At 45.5% G+C, this 25,857-nt stretch overlaps 1 protein-coding gene across 1 annotated transcript; it reads right to left on the bottom strand.

Annotated features, from left to right (window-relative positions):
* Positions 1 to 479: 479 nt before the first annotated feature.
* On the bottom strand, positions 480 to 25,214 carry LOC142185016 (vomeronasal type-2 receptor 26-like). The gene is made up of 4 exons (XM_075260268.1): positions 24,258 to 25,214; positions 15,045 to 15,168; positions 10,423 to 11,243; positions 480 to 518 (listed from the first exon to the last, which is right to left on the bottom strand). Exons 1-4 carry the CDS (start codon positions 25,212 to 25,214, stop codon positions 480 to 482), a joined length of 1,941 nt encoding a protein of 646 aa, XP_075116369.1.
* Between the last annotated feature and the right edge of the window lie 643 nt (positions 25,215 to 25,857).

The raw sequence follows: 25,857 nt of genomic DNA, 5'->3' as shown, positions 1-25,857 counted from the left end.
ACTGAATTTGGTGTGGAAACTGCCTCAGATTCCACACCAAATTCCCTTAGGGTTCATTCACATGGAGGAAAATGGTGAGGAATTTGGTGTGGAATTTCAGCACTGATAAAAAGCCTCCCATTGGGGGAACATGGTGGCTCAGTGGTTATCACTGCAGCCTTTTATCGCTGTAATCCTGGGTTTGAATCCTGCCAGGAACAACATCTGCAAGGAGTTTGTATGTTCTCCCTGTAATTACATGGATTTCCTCCCACTCTACAAAGACATACTGATAGGAAAAAAAAATGTACATTGTGATCCCTATATGGGGCTTACATTCCACAATTAAAAAAAAAAGCCTCCTATTGCCTTCAATGGGTTCCTTGTTCTTCCAGCAAAAAAGGAATCCATTGAAGTTAATCAGAGGCATTTCTTTTAGCGATGAAATTCCACACCAAATTCCTCACCATTGTCCTCCATGTGAATGGACCCTAAGGTGTTCATTTATAGTTTACATGACCCTGAATCCTTGGTTCATTCTGAGAATATACAGAGTCCTTTAACAATACACTCAGTGGCCTGTTATTATATAAAGGGGGGGGGGGGATTTATCATCAGATTTATGCCCATCTTCAGACCCCAGAGTATAATAATCATAACCCTGGGGAGGTGTGGGAAAATAATGAACAGCTCATACTCACCTGTCCAGGGCTCCAACACTCCGGCCTCTTCTGGGACCATCAGCCTCCCACTTTCAGCCTCCCCTTTAACCCTTTGTCATTAGTTAGGAAAGAACATATAACATAGGTTAGGAGAAAACCCCATGTCAATAGTGAACCCATAATCTGAGCCAGGTATAAAGGGCTCCTCCCAAATGTCCAATCACCCTAGCAATGAGATTTTGAGGTGCTGGCCAATAACAAAAAAATATTAAAATAAAAACTGCTCTTTTTTCCTATTTATCATAAAGAAATGGAAAATAGATATAATTTGTATTTCTGTGTCTGAAAATGTCTGATTGATTAAAAAATAAATTATTTTAGCAAAAAATGATCCCAAATCTTTTTTCTTCACCTTGCTATTCAAAAAATAGGGTAAAATCTGATCACAAAGGTGCATGGACTTCACAATGGCAGCAATAAAAGCCTCAGCTAAGATGTGAAAAACACATTTGCATATATATGTGTAAGTGGTTTTACAAACTATATAAATCTAATAGAGACAAAAGTCTTCTGACCAGAAACTCGGAGCCCTCTGATATTCGCTCGCACAGCTTATACATTTCCCTCTTTCCGCAGTCAGTTTTGTCCTAATGATTTGGTTATTTGCCTTCACTTTGTACAAGCTATATTCTTTATATTTCCCGGTGATGTGGCCATATGAGGGCTCAGTTTTGTTTGGATGTGATGTACTTTTTAATGACGGATGCTTATTAGAGATGAGCGAACAGTAAAATGTTCGAGGTTCAAGTAGTCCCTCAATATTCGACTACTCGAAAAAAATATCGAACCCTATTATAGTCTATGGGGGGAAAATGCTCGTTTCAGGGGTAGGCAACGTTCGATCAAATTATACTTACCAAGTCCACGAGTGAGGGTCGGGCTGGATCCTCCGAGAAGTCTTCTCCGTGCAGCGTCCCCGCGGCATCTTCCGGCTCTTCATTCACTCTGCCAGGCATCGGGTATGGGCAGAGCCGACTGCGCATGCCCACACTACAATCGGACATGCGCAGTCGGCTCTGCTCAGGCCCGATGCCTGGCAGAGTGAATGAAGAGCCGGAAGACGCAGCGGGGAAGCTGCACGGAGAAAACTTCTAAAGGTAGGAGAATAACCAGCATTGATTGGCCGACTGTATAGCATTCGGCCAATCAATGCTGGTTCTGCATCGAACTTTTACATTCGAATAGCGAGTAGTATTCGATCGAGTATGAATATTTCGAATACCGTAGTATTCGATCAAATACCTACTTGATCGAGTACTACTCGCTCATCTCTAGTGCTTATAACTTATTGACTAATTGTTAGTAACTCTTTCTGGGTGGAATCTAAAAATAACCCAACAATTCTAGCATTGCTTTGTAACATGTTTTGCCAGTCACCATACAGAATAAGTAATGTTATTTTTGTTTTTCCTTTTGTAGATTGTGAGCCCCACATAGAACTCACAATGTACATTTTTTCACTATCAGTATGTCTTTTTTTTGAAATATGGAATGGAAATCCATGCAAACACAGGGAGAACATACAAACTCCTTGCAGATGGTTTTTTGCTCTTGGCAGGATTGCAACACCAGGACTCCGGTACTGTAAGGCTGGAGTGCTAACCACTGAGCCACCGTGTGGCCTCCTAAGAAATATGATCTTCTTATTCTGGGGGTCATTACTATTACAACGATACTTCATTTACAATGTTTTTTATTTGTTACTAATTTTGTTGAATAAAATTACATTTAAGAAATAAAATCCATTAATATCGCATCATCATCTGATTAGCATTTTTATTTTTGGTTGAAAGTTGGTTAAGGGCTTAGATTCTGTGGAACGAGCTGTGCTTTGTAGTGGTGGAGAAGGCGGAGTCTAAGATCTGTCCTCAGCAGTCTCCATTGTGGTCCGATCTCAGATGTAGCAGCGTTGAGCGCACAGCACTGCTACATCTCAAGTGTAGCAGAGCTCAGCGCATGGCCAGCTCTGCTGCATCTCAGGTGTAGCAGAGCTGTGTCAACTCTGCTATACCTGAGATCGGACCGCAATGGAGACTGCTGTGAACCGATCTAAGACTTCGCCTCCTCACAGACAAGCCTCCTGCAGAACCAACGTTGATTGGCCAAATGCAGTACACTTTATGGCATTCGGCCAATCAACGCTGGTCAATGCATTCCTATGGGAAAAATCCAGCTCCCGCTCAGCTCTGCTATACCTGAGATGTAGCAGTGCTGTGCGCTCAGCGCTGCTACATCTCAGGTATAGGAGAGCTGTACGCTCAACACTGCTACATCTGAGATCGGACCACAATGGAGACTGCTGTGGACTGATCTTAGACTCCACCTCCTCACAGACGAGCCTCCGGCAGAACCAGCGTTAATTGGCCGAATGCTGTGCTCTGTATGGAATTTGGCCAATCAACGCTGGTCAATGCATTTCTATGGGGAAAAGTCAGCTCCTGCATTATTAGTGGCGTAATACAGGGAATTGGGCATGTTAGATACCCTCAGGCATGCTTCCCCTGCTGTCCCAGTTGCATTGCAGAGGTGTTGTCCTCATTTGCTGAGGTGTCATAGTGAACTTGGTGACTCTCCTGAGTTCAAGAGTGGTTTTCCCTGAAACTAAGCTTTTTTCCCCATAGACTATAATGGGGTTCGATATTCATTTGAATAGTTGAATATTGAGGGGCTATTCGAAACGAATAATGAACATCGAATATTTAACTGTTCGCTTATCTCTAGTCTTGTTTAATTTTCCATGTGGTAAAATAATGACCCTTCCCCACCCACTATTATTACCTATTAGAGATGAGCGAACAGTGTTCTATCGAACTCATGTTCGATCGGATATTAGGCTGTTCGGCATGTTCGAATCGAATCGAACACTGCGTGGTAAAGTGCGCCATTACTCGATTCCCCTCCCACCTTCCCTGGCGCCTTTTTTGCTCCAATAACAGCGCAGGGTAGGTGGGACAGGAAATACGACACCGGTGACGTTGAAAAAAGTATTCAAAACCCATTGGCTGCCGAAAACATGTGACCTCTAATTTAAAAGAACAGCGACGCCCAGCTTCGCGTCATTCTGAGCTTGCAATTCACCGAGGACGGAGGTTTCCGTCCAGTTAGCTAGGGCTTAGATTCTGGGTAGGCAGGGACAGGCTAGGATAAGAAGGAGAAGACAACCAACAGCTCTTATAAGAGCTAAATTCCAGGGAGAAGCTTGTCAGTGTAACGTGGCACTGACGGGCTCAATCGCCGCAACCCAGCTTTCCCAGGATCCTGAATGGAATACACTGACAGTGTATTCCCGTATACCCCATATATACACCCCAAATCCCCGTTCCAACGGTGTGCCCCCCCACCTTCACCCCAGAAATACCCTGCAAGTCCCCTAGCAATAGAATTGGGGCTATATACACCCACTATTTTTGCTACTGCCATATAGTGCCATTGTCTGACTGGGAATTCAAAGAATATATTGGGGTTACAAATACCCTCATTTCTTGCTACTGGTATATAGTGCCATTGTCTGACTGGGAATTCAAAGAATATATTGGGGTTACAAATACCCTCATTTCTTGCTACTGCCATATAGTGCCAGTTTCTGACTGGTAATTCAAAGAATATATTGGGGTTATAAATACCCTCATTTCTAGCTACTGCCATATAGTGCCAGTTTCTGACTGGGAGTTCAAAGAATATATTGGGGTTATAAATACCCTCATTTCTTGCTACTGGTATATAGTGCCATTGTCTGACTGGGAATTCAAAGAATATATTGGGGTTACAAATACCCTCATTTCTTGCTACTGCCATATAGTGCCAGTTTCTGACTGGTAATTCAAAGAATATATTGGGGTTACGTGCACCCACAATTTTTGCTACTGGTATATAGTGCCATTGTCTGACTGGGAATTCAAAGAATATATTGGGGTTACAAATACCCTCATTTCTTGCTACTGCCATATAATGCCAGTTTCTGACTGGTAATTCAAAGAATATATTGGGGTTACGTGCACCCACAATTTTTGCTACTGGTATATAGTGCCATTGTCTGACTGGGAATTCAAAGAATATATTGGGGTTACAAATACCCTCATTTCTTGCTACTGCCATATAGTGCCAGTTTCTGACTGGTAATTCAAAGAATATATTGGGGTTACGTGCACCCACAATTTTTGCTACTGGTATATAGTGCCATTGTCTGACTGGGAATTCAAAGAATATATTGGGGTTACAAATACCCTCATTTCTTGCTACTGCCATATAGTGCCAGTTTCTGACTGGTAATTCAAAGAATATATTGGGGTTACGTGCACCCACAATTTTTGCTACTGGTATATAGTGCCATTGTCTGACTGGGAATTCAAAGAATATATTGGGGTTACAAATACCCTCATTTCTTGCTACTGCCATATAGTGCCAGTTTCTGACTGGTAATTCAAAGAATATATTGGGGTTACGTGCACCCACAATTTTTGCTACTGGTATATAGTGCCATTGTCTGACTGGGAATTCAAAGAATATATTGGGGTTACAAATACCCTCATTTCTTGCTACTGCCATATAGTGCCAGTTTCTGACTGGTAATTCAAAGAATATATTGGGGTTACGTGCACCCACAATTTTTGCTACTGGTATATAGTGCCATTGTCTGACTGGGAATTCAAAGAATATATTGGGGTTACAAATACCCTCATTTCTTGCTACTGCCATATAGTGCCAGTTTCTGACTGGTAATTCAAAGAATATATTGGGGTTACGTGCACCCACAATTTTTGCTACTGGTATATAGTGCCAGTTTCTAACTGGGAATTCAAAATGCGCAAGGCTCCTGGAAAGGGACGTGGACGAGGCCGTGGGCGAGGTCGGGGGAATGGTTCTGGGGAGCAATTTAGCAGTGAAGCCACAGGGCGTCCCGTGCCTACTCCTTTGGGGCAGCAAGCATTGCGCCACTCCACAGTGCCAGGGTTGCTTGCCACATTAACTAAACTGCAGGGTACAAACCTTAGTAGGCCCGAGAACCAGGAACAGGTCTTGCAATGGCTGTCAGAGAACGCTTACAGCACATTGTCCAGCAGCCAGTCAGACTCTGCCTCCTCTCCTCCTATTACCCAACAGTCTTGTCCTCCTTCCTCCCAAAATTCCCAAGCTTCACAGAACAATAACCCCAACTGTCCCTGCTCCCCAGAGCTGTTCTCCGCTCCTTTCATTGTCCCTCAACCTGCCTCTCCACGTCACGATTCCACGAACCTAACAGAGGAGCATCTGTGTCCAGATGCTCAAACACTAGAGTCTCCTCCATCTCCGTTCGATTTGGTGGTGGATGACCAGCAACCCACCCTCATTGACGATGATGTGACGCAGTTGCCGTCAGGGCATCCAGTTGACCGGCGCATTGTGCGGGAGGAGGAGATGAGAGGAGATGAGACAGGAGTTGGAAGAGGAAGTGGTGGATGATGAGGACACTGACCCGACCTGGACAGGGGGGATGTCAAGCGGGGAAAGTAGTGTGGATGTTGAGGCAGGTGCAGCACCAAAAAGGGTAGCTAGAGGCAGAGGCAGAGGTCAGCAGCTGAGGCGAAGCCAGGCCACACCCGGAATCTCCCAAGATGTTACGGTTCGTACCCAGCCCCGAAAAACTCCCACCTCGAGGGCACGTTTCTCGAAGGTGTGGAGTTTTTTCAAGGAATGCGCCGAGGACAGATATAGTGTTGTCTGCACAATTTGCCTCTCGAAATTGATTAGGGGCTCTGAGAAGAGCAACCTGTCCACCACTTCAATGCGCCGTCATTTGGAATCCAAGCACTGGAATCAGTGGCAGGCAGCAACGGCAGGACAAAGGCCGCCTGCCGTTCATGCCACTGCCACTGCCTCTGCCACTGCCTCTGCCTCTGCCACTGCCACTGCTGACTGTGCTGGCAATGCACTCCAGAGGACGAGCCAGGACACCACTTCATCTGCCTCCGCCACTTTGTTGACTTCTCCCTCATCCTCCCCTGTTCCTGTCTTATCTCCTTCTCCTGCACCATCAAAGGCACCATCAGGCGCTTCTTTACAACAACCCACCATCTCTCAGACATTGGAGCGGCGGCAGAAATACACTGCTAACCACCCACACGCGCAAGCCTTGAACGCCAACATCGCTAAACTGCTGGCCCAGGAGATGTTGGCGTTCCGGCTTGTTGAAACTCCCGCCTTCCTGGACCTGATGGCAACTGCGGCACCTCGCTATGCCGTCCCTAGCCGTCACTACTTCTCCCGGTGTGCCGTCCCCACCTTGCACCAGCACGTGTCACTCAACATCAGGCGGGCCCTTAGTTCCGCGCTTTGCACAAAGGGTCACTTGACCACCGACGCGTGGACAAGTGCATGCGGACAGGGACGCTACATTTCACTGACGGCACACTGGGTGAATGTAGTTGAGGCTGGGACTGCTTCCCAAACTGGCCCGGTGTACCTCATCTCCCCGCCTAACATTCCTGGCAAGGACACGAGAAGAACACCCCCCTCCTCCTCCACCGCCTCCTCCTCCGCCACCGCCTCCTCCTCCGCCACCGCCTCCTCCTCCGCTGTTAGATTGACCCCAGCTACGAGTTGGAAACGTTGCAGCACTGGCGTTGGTAGACGTCAGCAGGCTGTGCTGAAGCTGATCAGCTTGGGGGACAGACAGCACACTGCCTCCGAGGTGAGGGATGCCCTCCTCGATGAGACGGCAATATGGTTTGAGCCGCTGCACCTGGGCCCAGGCATGGTCGTTTGTGATAACGGCCGGAACCTGGTAGCAGCTCTGGAGCTTACCGGACTCCAACATGTTCCATGCCTGGCCCACGTCTTCAACCTAGTGGTGCAACGTTTCCTAAAGAGCTACCCCAATGTTCCAGAGCTACTGGTGAAAGTGCGGCGCATGTGCGCCCACTTTCGCAAGTCGACAGTAGCCGCTGCTAGCTTAAAATCTCTCCAGCAACGCCTGCATATGCCACAACACCGGCTTTTGTGCGACGTCCCCACACGCTGGAACTCAACGTTTCAGATGTTGAATAGAGTGGTTGAGCAGCAGAGACCTTTGATGGAATACCAGCTACAAAACCCTAGGGTGCCACAAAGTCAGCTGCCTCAGTTTCACATCCATGAGTGGCTATGGATGAGAGACCTTTGTGACATCCTACGGGTCTTTGAGGAGTCCACAAGGAGGGTGAGCTCTGAGGATGCGATGGTGAGCCTTACAATCCCGCTCTTGTGTGTTCTGAGAGAATCCCTGATTGACATCAGGGATAACTCAGATCACACAGAGGAGTTAGGGATAGCATCCGATCCGTCACAGCTGGAGAGTAGGTCCACACATCTGTCCGCTTCACTGCGTTTAATGGAGGAGGAGGAGGAGGAGGAGGAGGAGGAAGAAGAGTTGTCCGATGATGTGATGGTGATACAGGAGGCTTCCGGGCAACTTTGAATCGTCCCATTGTTGCAGCGCGGATGGGTAGACATGGAGGATGAGGAGGAAATGGAGATTGAACTTTCCGGTGGGGCCAGAGGAGTCATGCCAACTAACACTGTGGCAGACATGGCTGAGTTCATGTTGGGGTGCTTTACAACCGACAAGCGTATTGTCAAAATTATGGAGGACAACCAGTACTGGATCTTTGCTATCCTTGACCCCCGATATAAAAACAACATCTCGTCTTTTATTCCGGTAGATGGGAGGGCCAATCGCATCAATGCTTGCCACAGGCAATTGGTGCAGAATATGATGGAGATGTTTCCAGCATGTGACGTTGGCGGCAGGGAGGGCAGTTCCTCCAGTAGGCGACCAAGTTCTCACCGGTCCACACAAACGAGGGGCACACTGTCTAAGGTCTGGGACACCTTGATGGCACCCCCTCGCCAAAGTGCCGCCACGGAGGGTCCTAGTGTCACCAGGCATGAGAAGTATAGGCGCATGTTGCGGGAATACCTTTCCGACCACAGCCCTGTCCTCTCCGACCCCTCTGCGCCCTACACGTATTGGGTGTCGAAGTTGGACCTGTGGCTTGAACTTGCCCTATATGCCTTGGAGGTGCTGTCCTGTCCTGCCACCAGCGTCCTATCTGAGAGGGTGTTCAGTGCAGCCGGTGGCATCATCACTGACAAGCGCACCCGTCTGTCAGCTGAGAGTGCCGACCGGCTCACTTTGATAAAAATGAACCACCACTGGATAGAGCCTTCATTTTTGTGCCCACCTGTGTAAAGCACCCCAACATGAAACTCCATGTCTGTACTCAACCTCTCCAATTCCTCCGCATCCTCATACTCATCCACCATAAGCGTTGCACAATTCTGCTAATACTAGGCTCCCTCCACTCTGATTTCCCCCAACTCTGCTGGTTAGAGGCTCCCTCCACCCTGATTTCCACCAACTCTGCTGGTTAGAGGCTCCCTCCACCCTGCTTTCCCACAACTCTGCTGGTTAGAGGCTCCCTCCACCCTGATTTCCACCAACTCTGCTGGTTAGAGGCTCCCTCCACCCTGCTTTCCCACAACTCTGCTGGTTAGAGGCTCCCTCCACCCTCATTTTCACCAACTCTGCTGGTTAGAGGCTCCCTCCACCCTGTTTTCCCACAATTCTGCTGGTTAGAGGCTCCCTCCACCATGAATTGGTCCAAACTGGGGTTTTTAGAGGCTCCCTCCACCATGAATTTGCCCAAACTGGGCTGTTTAGAGGCTCCCTCCACCATGAATTGGTCCAAACTGGGGTTTTTAGAGGCTCCCTCCACCATGAATTTGCCCAAACTGGGGTTTTTAGAGGCTCCCTCCACCATGAATTTGCCCAAACTCTGCTGGTTAGAGGCTCAATCCACCCTGATTTTCAAAACAAATGTTGGTGCCAACCTCAACTTACTACAAGGGCCAAATTCACTGCTGGTGACAAGCTCTCCTCACTGCAAGTGCCAAATACACATGTTTCAAGGTGTTTTCCTACTGTCAGAGAGGTGGTATTGAGTGTGTAAAGTGTGTAGTTGTTAGGCTGTGATGTTGGGGTAATAGAGGGTCTTTGGTGTGTTAGATGCCCCCAGACATGCTTCCCCTGCTGTCCCAGTGTCATTCCAGAGGTGTTGGCATCATTTCCTGGGGTGTCATAGTGGACTTGGTGACCCTCCAGACACGGATTTGGGTTTCCCCCTTAACGAGTATCTGTTCCCCATAGACTATAATGGGGTTCGAAACCCGTTCGAACACACGAACATTGAGCGGCTGTTCGAATCGAATTTCGAACCTCGAACATTTTAGTGTTTGCTCATCTCTATTACCTATATGCAGCTATATCTCTCTTGTATTCAGAAAGAATCTGCTGAGCCTGAATGCTACATTGTCTATGTATATTGTATATTCATTCAGTCCTAACATATTGCTGGCTGTGTAATGTGTGATGTCACATGTAGTGCGATCATCTGCAGAACGGTCAGCACTAAGGATTGTGACCCCGCAGTGCAACAACACTACCCCCCCCCCCCCATATGTATCACTGCAGCATCTGCAGGGGGTATAAGGGGCAAAGCTTTATAATAGAATATAATACAGAGATATTCTGTCTAGCACAGTGTATAATAGTGGTGTGGGGGAGGGGGCATTATGTTACCACATTGCACATTACACATCATCATTTATTACTATTATTACATATTTCCTTTCTTCTCCCCAGCAGATCAGTTTTTCTGTTCATTTCTGATCTAAATAAAATGATAAAACATTTTGGGAAAAACACACAAGCTAAAAGTCCAGCACTGGAAGCCATTACTGCAAATATCTCCACGGCCACCATGTATTTCCCTCTGGTGCTCAGATAAGCCGGGATCATGGCCATCCAGACACTACAGAACAGCAGCATGCTGAAGGTGATGTACTTGGCCTCATTAAAACTGTCCGGTAATGTCCTCACCATGAAAGCCAGAAGAAAGCTGACAGCGGCCAGGAGCCCCATATAACCCAACATGGAGTAGAACCAGAGATCTGAGCCCTCATTACACTGAATGATGATCTTCTCAGGATAAGACTGAGTGTCCAGGTCCTGGAATGGGGGAGAAATAGACAACCACAGAACACAGATGACAACCTGGAAGGAAGAACACAACAACACTATGGTATAGGGCAGCTTCACACTCAGCCATTTTCTCCAGGGGCTTCCAGGCTTGGTGGACTTAAAAGCAACACAGACCATAACAGTCTTGGCCAGAAGTGAAGAGACGGCGACCGAGAAGAAGACTCCAAAACTGGTTTCACGTAATCTACAAGTGACATCACTGGGACGACCAAGAAACAAGAAGACAGAGAGGAAGCTGAGGATGATGGAGACCAGGAGGAGATAACTCAGGTTCCGGTTATTAGCTTTAACAATAGGAGTGTCCCGATAGGAAATAAATATTCCAAATATGGAGCCGGTGACAAGACATCCGAAGAGCGAGACACAGGAAGATACAGAAGCAATGGTGTCATTATAAGAGATGAATTCTATTACTTTGGGCAGACATCGGTCTCGCTTCTCATTCGGCCATTTGTCACTTTGGCATTTACTGCAGCCGTCGGCATCTGTAGGAAGATTTCATTACATATTAGATATTATAAAGGACCGATCTGTCTGAAAACAACACAAGTCAGGACTCTCAGGACCTGCGGGAACCAATAGTAAGTGAGACAAACTAGATATTTAGTATCAGTGGAATCATGTGACACATGTGACACATCACGCTGACAGACACAGCAAACCTTCTTGCCACAGCTCACATTGATGTGCCATCCTGAATGAGCTGCACCACCTGAGCCACTTGTGTGGGTTGTAGAGTCCATCTCATGCTGCCACCAGTGTAAAAGCACAACCAACATTCAAAAGTGACCTAAACATGAGCCAGAAAGCATTAGTACTGAGATGAGGTCTGTGGTCCCCACCTGCAGAACCCTCCTTTATTGAATGTGTCTTGATAATCGCCAATAATTTCCATCTCTTGTCTATTCCATTTGCACAACAGCATGTGAAATTGATTGTCAATCAATGTTGCCTGGAGTTACATTGTGTTGTTTATTTTTTTTGAGCAGTGTACAATCTGGGGGTGATGCCAATAAACTGCTGTGGTCCTCATGTTTATAAGCATATGTATTTTTGTATTAAATAAATAGATGTATTTTTTATATATTTTGGGGCAAGATTAGAGACGAGCGAACACTAAAATGTCCAAGGTTCGAAATCCGATTCGAACAGCCGCACACTGTTCGACTATTCGAAGGGATTTTGAACCCCATTATAGTCTATGGGTTGAAATGCTCATTTCAGGGGTATGCAAAATTCGATAAAATTATACTTACCAAGTCCACAAGTGACGGTCGGGCTGGATTCTCCTTGAAGTCTTCTCCCGGCGCAGCGTCCTCGTGTCTTCTTCCGGCTGCAATTCACTCTGCATAGGCATCGGGCCTACTCAGAGCCCGACTGCGCATGCGCGGTCATGTGTGGACATGCGCAGTCAGCTCTGCCAAGGCCGGATGCCTAGGCAGAGTGAATTCCAGCCGGAAGACGCCGCGGGGACGCTGCACGGAGAAGACTTCTAAAGGTAAGAGAAGAACCAGCGTTGATTAGCAGAATGTATAGCATTCTGCCAATCAACGCTAGTTCTGCATCGAACCATAAACTTCGAACAGCTAGTAGTGTTCGATCGAGTACGAGTATTTCGAATACCGTAGTATTCGATCGAACACCTAGTCGATCGAACACTACTCGCTCATCTCTAGGCAAGATCCTTTTATTCTATTGGGATTCTGACATTTTTTTTTATAATGATAGGCTTTGTTCTTGTAGCTTTATGATGTCCAGTTATGTGTATCATGAGATGTCCAGATATGTGTATCATGAGATGACCAGATATGTGTATCATGAGATGACCAGATATGTGTATCATGAGATGACCAGATATGTGTATCATGAGATGACCAGATATGTGTATCATGAGATGACCAGATATGTGTATCATGAGATGACCAGATATGTGTATCATGAGATGACCAGATATGTGTATCATGAGATGACCAGATATGTGTATCATGAGATGATCAGCTTTTCAAAACCACATGATATTTCTAATTTATATCACAAGATGTCTATCCTCTATTGTAATTTGATATCAAGCTTATTACAGGGTATTCTAGCAAGTTGTAATTTTGTATTGAATTACTTTCATATTACATTGTAGTTCTTAATAAAGCTGAACTGAGGATGGAAACATCTGCATTATGGATCTGAATTTTATTCTCCATCATCCTATTAATATTATAAATGTGAAAGTTTGTGAGTTTGGATGTTTGTGGGTTTGTGTGTTCGGATGTTTGTTAGTCAATCACGCAAAACCCGCTTGACCGATTTGGCTGAAATTTTCCACAAACATAGTTAATACACCCCATTGCGCAATAGGCTACTTTTCGTCACAATAGCGCACATACGTTTTTCCCAGGACCCCCACAAACCCCAAACTCACATCACTATCTCTGCAATCTCACACACTTTGGACCCCGATTTGGCTGAAATTTTCCACAAACATAGTCCCTACACTCGATTGCGCAATAGGCTACTTTTCGTCACAATAGCGCCCATACATTTTTCCCAGGACCCTTTGGATGTTCGGATCTTTGGCGGTCAATCACGCAAAAACCGCTCCACCGATTTGGCTGAAATTTTCCACAAACATAGTCCCTACACTCAATTGCACAATAGGCTACTTTTCGTCACAATAGCGCACATATGTTTTTCCCAGGACCCCCACAAAACCCAAACTCACATCACTATCTCTGCAATCTCACACACTTTGGACCATAGCAAGCCACAAAATTCATATTACCCCCTACAGCAGAGGTCGGCAACCCCTGGCACACATGCTAAGAGTGGCACTCCTGCCATATTTCACTGGCATGCCAGCAGCACAGGACCTGCAAGAGTTAAATGAAGTCTCTGCTAGAGCTGAGGCATAAGGACACTCCCCTTTGCGAGATGTGCAGGAAACCCAGGGGGTGGAGCTTAGTCGCTCAAGTCTCTGCCTGCTATAGTGATAGCTCCTGCCGAAGCTGCTAGCAAACTGAAAGTAAGAAACACACAGCTCCCTTCCTTTACTTCCTATTCTCATTAATGTCAGGCATGGGGTTATTCGTTTAGTGTTAGTAACTCCATGTGCCTCACATTAACAGGAATAAACCCCATCATGTCCCTCATATTAACCCCTGTGTGCCCCATATAAAGGTTACTAATATGTGAGACATATGGAGGTACTAATAAAAGACCTCAGTAATGAAGATACTTAATTATTACCTCCAAGTCTCTCACATATCAGTAACTACAGATGAGCGAGTACTGTTGGGATCAGCACCTGGTACTTCCGCTTGGACATAGCCAGCGCGCTTAACCCCCCACGTGCCGGCTACGTCCATTCATTTCTATGCGAGCGTACTGTTCGGATCGGCTGATCCCAACAGTACTCGCTCATCTCTATCAGTAACTCTTACACTGGGGTTAATGTGAGGGACATGATGGGGTTAATTGCTATTAATAAGAGGCACATGGAGTTACTAAACTGTCATGCACAGGGCCAGACTTTATGTTGCTTACTCAAGAGTATCCTGTGCCCAAAACTTACATGTACTGGCGGAAAATAACAAATCATAAAATGTCGTATATTGAAGTATATTAACCTGAAATACCTCTGTCCCAAAGTCACTATGTACAGTTTATACTAACACCGTATAGCAGCTGAAATACAAATTACATTCAACACAAAAGTCTCATGTGCTCTCAGAATTACAGCAACAACAAGATACACAGTTACATTTTATATCCCATACCTTATACACAGTACGAAAACCTTACCCGCGCCTGTATATACCCACTTCTACAATCACCGCAGACGAAGTCGCGGGTACCAGCTAGTCTTTCATAAGCAGAAAATATAAAATCTAGCTCTAGAACATCATTGTTATTATCTACACTGATAATCGAGTACTACTACTCCTTCTAGAACATCATCACACTGGTAAGACAGTACTACTACTCCTACTAGAACATCATCACACTGGTAAGACAGTACTACTACTCCTTCTAGAACATCATCACACTGGTAAGACAGTACTACTCCTCCTACTAGACCATCATCACACTGGTAAGACAGTACTACTACTCCTACTAGAACATCATCACACTGGTAAGACAGTACTACTACTCCTACTAGAACATCATCACACTGGTAAGACAGTACTACTACTCCTACTAGAACATCATCACACTGGTAAGACAGTACTACTACTCCTACTAGAACATCATCACACTGGTAAGACAGTACTACTACTCCTACTATCATATACCGGTTATATTGGAGATCTCTCCTTCTGAACATGGCACGCAGTCATAGCAGCAGGTGTGAATTGTTTCTCTTGTCTTCTTCCTGCTTCCAGGTAAACATGGCTCTGAGCAGCGGGATACTGGGATCTGAAGGAGAAGACAAGAACCTTTACTGGAGTGACACAGAATGTCCATGTGTGACCTCAGAGGGTGGACTATAGTTGGTGTCCCATGAGGAGTCCCCAGGTCAGTGAATGAGATATGGAGTCTGTTGTTGTTTATACCCTGTCTGATGTGATCTTAGTCCTAACAAATTGGCAGCAATTATGTTTAAACTTCTTACATAATAGCCATGACTATGACATCGTCAGTGACCTCACACTCCCATAGTCCCTCATGACTAGCTTAGGTAGAGCTTTACTGGGGAAAACTTTAGAGCCTTTTTTTCCAAAAAAGGAAGTAAAAAAGTTTATTAAACTCTATAACAAAAATCTTCCCCAAACTCTCCCCTACACAATAGTAAATCTGTATTATTAATAATGAGGTATAAATGAGAACTGCGGCCATTTCTGGGGGGCGCTATCAACAAAATTAAATTTATGTGCCATTAAATTGTCGCTGTGACACAGATTGAGCTGAGACATAAGAAATGGTATAAAGGGGAATAAATGTTGGTTTGTCACAGAATATTTTCTAATTTAGGTCGGCAATCTCTGTAAGATAATGAGATTTATGTGTCACTAATTGTCACTTCACTTGGATACAATCTGATAGAATGTGAGACTGTCAGGATACGGAGTCGCCGCGGTCTCCTTGCTGCGCGGCGTCTCCCTGGGAGACGTGTTAGGAGTTCTATTGGGTGTGCTTAGGTCATTAAGGGTTAATCTTTTCCTTGCTCTCAGTCTCCATGTCATTAGCCATCAGGTATGTTCTCTGCTGCTATTTAAACCCCACCCAGGCATGGATCCTTGCCAGCCATTCACTTTGTGGTTCCTGGTCCCCCTGCTCAGTCTGATTCCCTGTCTGTTTGTATTCGGTCTGTTCTCTTGGTTTATTTACCCGGCTTGTATTTTTGACTATCCCTTGTCTTTTGATTTGGTACCTTTATTATATCTCCTGGCTTGACCTCTTGCTCATCTTCTGTGTCTTGCTGGGACTTGTGGTCCTCCCTGGTTCCATGCTGTTTAGTCTTTTGTTTTGCATTGCAGTTACACTGTGCTTTCTGTTTAGGTGTGACCCCGTGACTCCAGTCCCTAGCACTTTCAGGGCCTCCTCTCCCCTTATCCTAGCCGCCGGATAGAAGTGTAGGAGCCGTGGTAGGCGCACTTCAATTAGGAAGTGCATTGGTGTGCCTCATCTCAGATATTACAGCATAGTTATAGCTGCAGGGCCTGCGACCCCTTTTGTCATTAGTAGCACAGTGTTGCTTTCCCAGCTGTGTCACTTTGCACTGCCTTACCCTGACTCCAATCCTTACATAATGGCTGGCCCTTACCCTAGACAGGCCGCCTGGCGGTTTAGTGTGGATGCCGAACACTCTGTAACTGACCGCCTGGACGAACTGTCAAGGCAGGTGCAGGGCATGGCTGGGTTAATTAACCAAGTCTCGCAGCGTCTGGAGGCTTTGCCTGATCCAGCATCAGCCGCTGCAGGTGCTTCTATTCAATCACCAGTTTTTCCCACATTGAATACCCATCAGGATCCTAAAATGCTCTTGCCTGACCATTTTGACGGTAAACCAGACAGATTCCGAACATTTCGGGAATCTTGCCGTTTATTTTTTCGTTTTAATTTCCTTTCTTCTGAAGCAGAGCAGGTGGCGCTGGTGGTGTCCCTTCTACGAGGGTCACCACAAGACTGGGCCTTGGCTCTACCTGCTGGAGCTCCTGAATGGAATTCGTTAAGTAAATTTTTTCAAACATTAGGTCAGATTTATGATGACCCTAATAGAGTTGCCTTGGCTGAGTCCCATCTGTTGTCTATTCAGCAGGGAGTTAGAACTGCCGAGGACTATTGTACGGAGTTTCGTCAGTGGAGCTCGCAGTCAGGGTGGACAGACAGACCTTTGTTAACCCTTTTTAGACAAGGCTTATCAGATTCTGTAAAAGATGCTCTAGTAAGTCATCCAGTCCCTGAAAATCTAGGAGACTTTATGTCCTTGGCTATTTCTATTGATAGGAGGCTTAGGGAAAGGCCTAGAGAGAAATTAAGCAAACCTGGGTCCTCAGCTAAATCCTGGTCTGTCCTTTCGGAACCTATACCTCCTTCTGCTGTTCCTACCTCTTGTTCTATTCCTGAAGAAGAACCAATGATATTGGGGTCCACAACCGCCTCCAGGAGAAAGTATCGCCTAGAAAACGATCTGTGTCTGTATTGCGGCAAACCTAGACATATCCTGAGAAACTGTCCAACCAGACCTAAACCACCGCCGGGACACGCCAATGCCTGAGTGATTTCCGGGAGGGTCACTCAGGCACACAGGTACCTCCTAATAATATTGAGAAATGTTTACTCCCTGCTATTCTTGTTAATGGTAATAAAACTTTTGCATGTCAGGCGATGGTGGATTCAGGTGCCGCCATGAACTTCATCCATGAAGTGGTGGCACAAGCTCTAGGAATTGAATTGATTTCATTGAAATACCCATTTCAGGTATCTGGAGCAGATCTAACCCCTTTGTCTGAAGGGAAAATCTTAGCCCGTACTGCTGAGGTGCAGTTTTTTTGTCGGCAGTTTACATGTTGAAAAAGTGTCATTTTTTGTTATGAAAAAACTGGCTGCAGACGTTATTCTTGGTTTACCCTGGTTGCGTGTACATAATCCAGTGTTTGATTGGGAAACTTCGGAGTTGGTTGGATGGGGAGATTCCTGTACTTCTCATATTAATACTGTTTGTACTATCAAAAATGATATCAAAATTCCGGAATTTATTACTGAGTTCAAAGACGTCTTTGACGAGCTCAGTGCGGAGGCCTTGCCTCCACATCGACCTTATGACTGCGCAATTGATTTGGTTCCTGGAGCTAAACTACCCAAAGGTCGCATTTTTAACCTTTCAGCTCCAGAGTGTGAGTCCATGCGCCAGTACATTAAAGAGAGCCTATCTAAAGGACATATCCGACCTTCAGTTTCTCCTGTGGGGGCGGAGTTTTTCTTCGTTGAAAAAAAAGATGGTGGCCTCCGACCTTGTATTGACTACAGGGAATTGAATAAAATTACGGTCAAAGACCAACATCCTCTGCCACTCATCCCGGATCTTTTTAACCAGGTGGTGGGGGCTCGATGGTTTTCTAAAATTGACCTCCGCGAAGCTTACAACTTGATTCGGATAAGAGACGGGGATGAGTGGAAAATCGCATTTAATACCCCGGAAGGTCATTCTGAATACCTAGTTATGCCTTTTGGTTTGAGCAATGCTCTGGCGGTATTTCAATGTTTTGTGAATGACATTTTTAGGGATCTGTTAGGTAGATATCTAGTAATTTATTTAGATGACATCCTCATATTCTCACCGGACTGGGAGTCACATCAGCAACATGTAAAAGAGGTTCTTCTTAGGCTACGTCAAAACCACCTCTGTGCTAAGTTATCCAAGTGTCAATTTGGAGTCCAGGAGATAGGTTTTTTGGGATACATCCTTACTCCTGGTACCATTGGTATGGATCCCAGAAAGGTATCTGCAGTACTTGAATGGGAGAAACCTACTACCTTAAAAGAAGTTCAAAGGTTTCTAGGTTTCGCCAACTATTACCGAAAATTTATCCAAAATTTTTCTTCTATTGTTAAACCTCTCACCGATTTGACCAAAAAGGGGGCGGATCCTGCCTCCTGGACACCAGAGATGGAGGTAGCGTTCGCCATCTTAAAACAACTCTTTACTTCTGCCCCAGTCCTGGTCCATCCTGATCCTGAATTGCCCTTTATTGTAGAGGTTGACGCTTCAGAAGTAGGTGTAGGAGCGGTCCTGTCTCAGGGCACTGAACCATTTACCAACCTCCAACCTATCGCCTACTTTTCCAGGAGGTTCTCCACTACCGAGGCCAATTATGATATTGGCAATAGAGAGCTTCTGGCGATTAAGTGGGCCTTTGAAGAGTGGAGACACTTCCTGGAGGGGGCCAGACATAAAATTACTGTACTAACCGACCACAAAAACTTATTATATTTAGACAAGGCAAAAAGGTTAAATCCCCGTCAAGCCAGGTGGGCTCTATTTTTCACTAGGTTCCACTTTGTAATTACCTACCGTCCCGGCTCAAAGAATACTAAAGCAGATGCCTTGTCTAGAAGTTTTGGTCTTAGTGGTAGTTCTGATGGGGAACCTGAAAATATACTTGCTCCTGGGGTGATAGTGGCAGTTTTGACCTCGGATCTTGAAACCCGTATTCTCAACACTCAGGATGCTGCCCCTAGTGCGCTACCACCAGGTAAATTGTTTGTCCCTAGCCACCTCCGCTTGGAGCTCTTAGAGGAGATCCACTCCTCTGTTCTGGCAGGTCATCCAGGCATTACTGGTACTGGGAATCTGTTATCACGTACGTATTGGTGGCCATCTTGGCAACGGGATGTAAAAAAGTTTGTTCATTCTTGCGAGACCTGTGCCAGATCTAAGGTGCCCCATCAACTTCCAGCGGGTCTTTTACATCCACTCCCGCTACCCAATAGACCCTGGTCACACATCTCCATGGATTTTATTACCGATCTCCCGTCCTCTAAAGGGAAATCGGTAATTTGGGTTGTAGTAGATCGTTTTTCTAAGATGTCCCACTTTATTGCCTTGAAAAAATTGCCTTCAGCTAAATTGTTGGCCTGGTTGTTTATCCGCCACATTTTACGTCTGCATGGTATTCCTTCAAATGTGGTGTCGGAGAGGGGCATACAGTTTGTGTCCAGGTTTTGGAGAGCCTTTTGTAACAGGTTGGGAGTCTCTCTTTCTTTCTCCTCAGCCTTCCACCCAGAGACTAACGGTCAAACAGAGAGATTGAATCAATCTTTAGAACAATATTTGAGGTGCTTTGTGTCTGATTGCCAAGATAAATGGAGTGAATATTTGCCCATGGCTGAGTTTGCACTAAATAATCATGTCAACTCCTCGACTCGGTTGTCTCCTTTCCACATTAACTATGGTTTTCACCCCAGATTCTCAGGAACAGGCAATGAATTTGCCTTTTCCTCAGTAGAGGCCGTTACTAAATCTCTCTGTACTGTATGGGCTGAAAGCCTGGCATCGCTGAGAAAAGCCCAGGCTAATCAAGTAAATTTCGCCAACAGGAAGCGCCGCCCTGGACCTGACTTTGTGGTGGGTGACAAGGTCTGGTTATCCACAAAAAATCTCCAACTTCGTGTTCCATCTACTAAGTTTGCCCCGCGTTTTATTGGTCCATATCCCATTTCTGAAATAATCAACCCTGTGTCATTCAAATTATCACTTCCTAGGTCCCTCCATATTCACCCAGTTTTTCATAAGTCCCTACTCAAAAAGTATGTTCCGGCAATGGTCACTCGTTCCCCACCCGAATCCGTGATCGTTCAGGGGGAACTAGAGTATGAGGTGGAACGGGTCATTGATTCGCGCAGAGTGCGGAATTCCCTTCAGTTCCTCATACATTGGAAGGGGTATGGACCAGAGGAGCGTGTTTGGGTGGCAGCCAGAGACCTTCACGCTCCTAGATTGGTGGAGAAGTTTTTCCGTTCTTGCCCTACTAAGCCAGGGGGTCCTCTTGAGGGTCCGGAGGCCCCTCCTCAAAGGGGGGTACTGTCAGGATACAGAGTCGCCGCGGTCTCCTTGCTGCGCGGCGTCTCCCTGGGAGACGTGTTAGGAGTTCTATTGGGTGTGCTTAGGTCATTAAGGGATAATCTTTTCCTTGCTCTCAGTCTCCATGTCATTAGCCATCAGGTGTGTTCTCTGCTGCTATTTAAACCCCACCCAGGCATGGATCCTTGCCAGCCATTCACTTTGTGGTTCCTGGTTCCTCTGCTCAGTCTGATTCCCTGTCTGTTTGTATTCGGTCTGTTCTCTTGGTTTATTTACCCGGCTTGTATTTTTGACTATCCCTTGTCTTTTGATTTGGTACCTTTATTATATCTCCTGGCTTGACCTCTTGCTCGTCTGACCTCGCCTTCTCTTCTGTGTCTTGCTGGGACTTGTGGTCCTCCCTGGTTCCATGCTGTTTAGTCTTTTGTTTTGCATTGCATTTACACTGTGCTTTCTGTTTAGGTGTGACCCCCGTGACTCCAGTCCCTAGGACTTTCAGGGCCTCCTCTCCCCTTATCCTAGCCGCCGGATAGAAGCGTAAGGAGTCGTGGTAGGCGCACTTCAATTAGGAAGTGCATTGGTGTGCCTCATCTCAGATATTACAGCATAGTTATAGCTGCAGGGCCTGCGACCCCTTTTGTCATTAGTTGCACAGTGTTGCTTTCCCAGCTGTGTCACTTTGCACTGCCTGACCCTGACTCCAATCCTTACAGAGACATGTGATAATGATGCGGCAGCTCTGACAGCAATGGCATTGTCTTTCTGTCTCCATAAATTCTCTTGGTTGCCCTCGTAGCATTATGGGGAATCCAGCCCGGTCTCCGCTCCAGGTCATGGGCTCCTCTCTCTCTGGCAGACGTCATTTTGTTAGAATTGCACAAAACGAATCCCAAAAATTCTATAATCTAAAAGTTGGGAATTTTGGAATGAATTTGGTTTGTGTCATGTTGAACCGCTCATCTCCACTGCAGATTATTTTTCCTCTTTTGTGTATACAGAACTAAAGATGCTGTTTTGGGGATTTATATACTTACTAGTAGAATACCTGCAGCTTTGCTCGCGGAAAATATTGTTGAATTGTTGGCCATATTCATGTCCCCTCCATCTCTGCCCCCAGATTCATGTCCCCTCCATCTCTACCCCCAGACATGAATATGGGGGCAGAGATGGAGGGGACATGAATATGGGGGCAGAGATGGAGGGGACATGAATCTGGGGGCAGAGATGGAGGGGACATGAATCTGGGGACAGAGATGGAGGGGACATGAATCTGGGGGCAGAGATGGAGGGGACATGAATCTGGGGGTAGAGATGGAGGGGACATGAATCTGGGGCAGAGATGGAGGGGACATGAATATGGGGCAGAGATGGAGGGGACATGAATATGGGGGAAGAGATGGGGGACATGAATATGGGGCAGAGATGGAGGGGACATGAATATGGGGCAGAGATGGGGGACATGAAACTGGGGACAGAGATGGAGGGGACATGAAACTGGGGGCAGAGATGGAGGGGACATGAAACTGGGGGCAGAGATGGAGGGGGGACATGAAGCTGGGGGCAGAAATGGATGGGCGGACATGAATCTGGGGGCAGATGAAGGGTGTATATGAAGCTGGGGGAGAGATAGAGGGGGGATATATAATGTACAGGTGACTGTAGGAGGATTATACAGTGTGCGGGCACATGAAAAATTAATAAGAATGGGCGGAGTCAACAGAACAGTGGGTGGGGCTAAATTTGCCGCAGCGTGCAAAGCGCGCCGCACATTTTGTCCCTCTTTTGGTTCTTCAAAAGTTGGGAGGTATGGGTACAGGGGGCAATGGAAAGATGTTAGAAGGTGGACGGGGGGGGGGGGGAATTGTTGGGGCATCGGGTGTGCGGCACTGCGGAGAGGGAACTGGGGCAATAATATATAATAAGTTTTTAGCTGGAGAACTACAAGGCACACAATACCTCCAAAGGTATGTGTGCTTTGTATTAATAATGATGTAGGCTGCTATGTTACTAGCATAGCAGCCTGTTTGGGGGTGGGACTTTCACTTTAAAGGAGTGTTCACATTGCGTTTTTGGCCTCCCTTGCCGGGATACGTTGCTAACCAGTCACAATCAGCCCCCCACTTATCCCTGCACGGAGAACTGCAGGCCCCCCCTTTTTTTTTAATGGCCAGTTCTTTGTGCAGGGATAAGTTGACAGCTGATTCTGACTGGTTACCAACGTATCCCGGCAAGGGAGGCCAAAAACACAATGTGAATAAGCCCTGAGGATTTATTAGGAGGGCTCTTATAGATGGTGTTGGCTCTCTATAGGCGCTGTCACACGTAGCAGATTTTACCTGCAAATAGAATCTGATTAAGCCTTGTAATGCTGCTAAATAAAGGGAAATGTAATACAGAATTGGTATGTCGCAAAATAAGGTCGTTTTAAAATGGCGGGGGGGGCAGACACTTAGGCTGTATGGGGCCCCAAAATTCCTGATGGTGGCCCTGGCAGCGATTGCTCATCAACTGGGAATCCTGTTCCAGATTTCCTGTTAGTGAGCGATCCGGGCGACCGCACGTGTGCCAGCATAGAGGGCTCTGTGTCGTCTCTCTGGCATGCGAGCCATAGGTTCACCATCACTGATATAGTGCAACCCTTCCCCCCCCCCTCCCTCCAGTATAATCTATAAGTAGCTCACGGACAAAGGAGTAAAATTGGTTTTCAGTTACACAACTATCTATTGTAGGGCTCAGTGATAAAAGCTCCTGTATAGTCAGCAATAATGACAATCTTACTATCAGGAAAATGTTTGTTCTCGTACCGTGTTAGCCAGTGGGTAGGAAATATATATAAAAAAAACAAAAAAAACTTGATAGTCTTCAGTAGTTGATACCTGTTTAATGGCTAACTAATAATGGTGACAGATTACAACTTTTCACAACTCTCGGCTCCTTTCTCAAGTAAATTTAAAAACCATTTCTGAAGGATGTATATTTATGTACGTGAATATGCAGCAACTCTTTGGCGCCGTCGCTATAATCTGTCCCTGTCAGTCACAACTGTTTTTTTCCCCTCAGCACTTTCGCTTTCACTTTTCCCCATTATATATATAGGGCCTAACTTCGGGGGCCCCAATCTCATGGCGGGGGACGCTAGCGAGATGTAATATGCACAGTATTCTGCTCCTGTGGGTGGAGAGGGGGCGTGCCAAATGTCACCAAAATCGGGCAAGAACTGTGGATTTGTATAGAGCAGACTACTGAAGGATTTGAGTTTTATATATATACAGATAGTTCTTGTGTTTTTGTATTTTTACTGTTATGACTTTAATAGACTGTAATTCACAAAAATACTGCAAAATGTAACTAATGTCCAATAATGTAAGTGCAAAGTAACTGAAGCGCTGATGTAGAGGAATCCTATATGTAACCTATATAATGATGTATAAGGGCAGACAGAAGCGTTACATAGTCACATGTATAATGGAAGGCTTCTTACCTCCTGTGTGTGTCTCCAGGGTATAGACGAGGTATTTATATAAAGCTTCTGACCACTGACAGCCCATGGGGTAAAACTTCCTACTATGTCCTCCTGTATGTCCTTATATGTGGCCTCTTCTATATATACCCTGTATATTATCTTATATCCATGTACGGCTTCCCGCTGCTCATTAAAGTAATAGGAAGGTCTCATTGGGTCCAGTGGACTCTTCATCCTCTGTAGGTGGCGCTGTAACTTCTGTGTGTATTGTGTAAGTCCGGTTATTGGATTTTCTGGAGATTTGTCTTTTATATATAAGAACATTTCATGGAGAGCTTTTGCCAGGACTTCTACAGCCTCATACAGTCTTGGAGAGACGCCCGATGTGAGGAAATATCTTATACTTGGCATAATATAGTGATAACTATAATTATATTCTTCACGTATGTAATTAATACAAATAAAGGAATTTTTCTCCTCATCTTTAGCCAATGTATCCAAATCTTTCCAGAAGATCTTTATATTGAAAACATTGTAGAATCGCTTGCAGTTTTTCACAAAATCTTCCATTCCTTGAAAAGATTGAGTTGAAAAGTCCACGACTAGACTTCTATTAAAGTCTGGATACCAATTGTAAGAACTGACAGAACTAAAGGCCAAGGATGGTGGAAGGATGAAAGTCTTATCCAGAACTAAAAATGCAGGATCTCTTATTGTATAAATTATTTTATAAGTGAAGGTCCCGCACAGTATAATGACCCGGACTTGTGGATTGTGTAATACCTGTAATATCTGATTATATTCTATATTCTTATATCTCTCATCTGTATATTTTATGGTGTAGGCCACACAGATCCCGCGCTCTCTCATGGACTTTCTCAGTATCTGCAGTTCTTTCTCTCCGGCATCATCATCTGATACCAAAATCCCAACCCAGGTCCAGCCAAAGTGTTCCAACAGTTCGGTGACCACCATATTGTGTATGTGGCTATTTTGGACTGTCCGGAAAACATGTGGATAGAGGAGTCTATCAGATAATGAGGGGTCGGTGGCTCCATAACTGATCTGTACAAGACAGAAGAGAACAGAAAGCATTGGGGCAGATTTACTAATCCTATGGAATATTCACACAGTGTGACCTTAGACCAGGCAGTCTATAATATTGTCACAGTAGATCAGGCTGGTGATAAATCTGGTGAATCTCCGGACACTTTTCTATCCCTTCCTATTGGTTGTCTTATCTTGAGTCTCTACTTTTTGTTGCATCTTAGACCTCGCAACGCAGCATCACATTCATCACTAATCTATATAAAACCCTCAGTCCAAGCTGAGCTCATCGATACAAATATAAAGCAAAGGAAACAAAGAAAAAAAAGAAAAGAAAACTCCGACTTCCACCGAGATAAATAACAAACATGGACAAAACTCCAACAAATAACAAAATTATTACATAACTAATAAATAGAGATGAGCGAACGGCGGTCGATCGAATTGATATTCAATCGAATATCAGGCCGTTCGAGGTGTTCGATTTCAATCGAACACCAAGTGACAAACTCACTAAAAATTTGATTCCCCTCCCACCTACCCTGGCGCGTTTTTTGCACCAATAACTGCA

This window comes from Leptodactylus fuscus, chromosome 1 (genome assembly GCF_031893055.1).
Source record: "Leptodactylus fuscus isolate aLepFus1 chromosome 1, aLepFus1.hap2, whole genome shotgun sequence".
NCBI lineage: Eukaryota > Metazoa > Chordata > Amphibia > Anura > Leptodactylidae > Leptodactylus > Leptodactylus fuscus.
This window is presented reverse-complemented; position numbering and strand designations above follow the sequence as displayed.

Bases quoted from the DNA above. Each gene is read 5' to 3' on its own strand.
- LOC142185016 (XM_075260268.1), bottom strand. From the start codon at position 25,214: ATGGTGGTCACCGAACTGTTGGAACACTTTGGCTGGACCTGGGTTGGG. The intron at 11,244-15,044 runs GTATATGATAGT...ATCTTCCTACAG, and splicing joins AGAGATCTCCAATATAACCG to ATGCCGACGGCTGCAGTAAA. The intron at 519-10,422 runs GTGTTTTTCCCA...GTATATTCTCAG, and splicing joins GTGCTGGACTTTTAGCTTGT to AATGAACCAAGGATTCAGGG.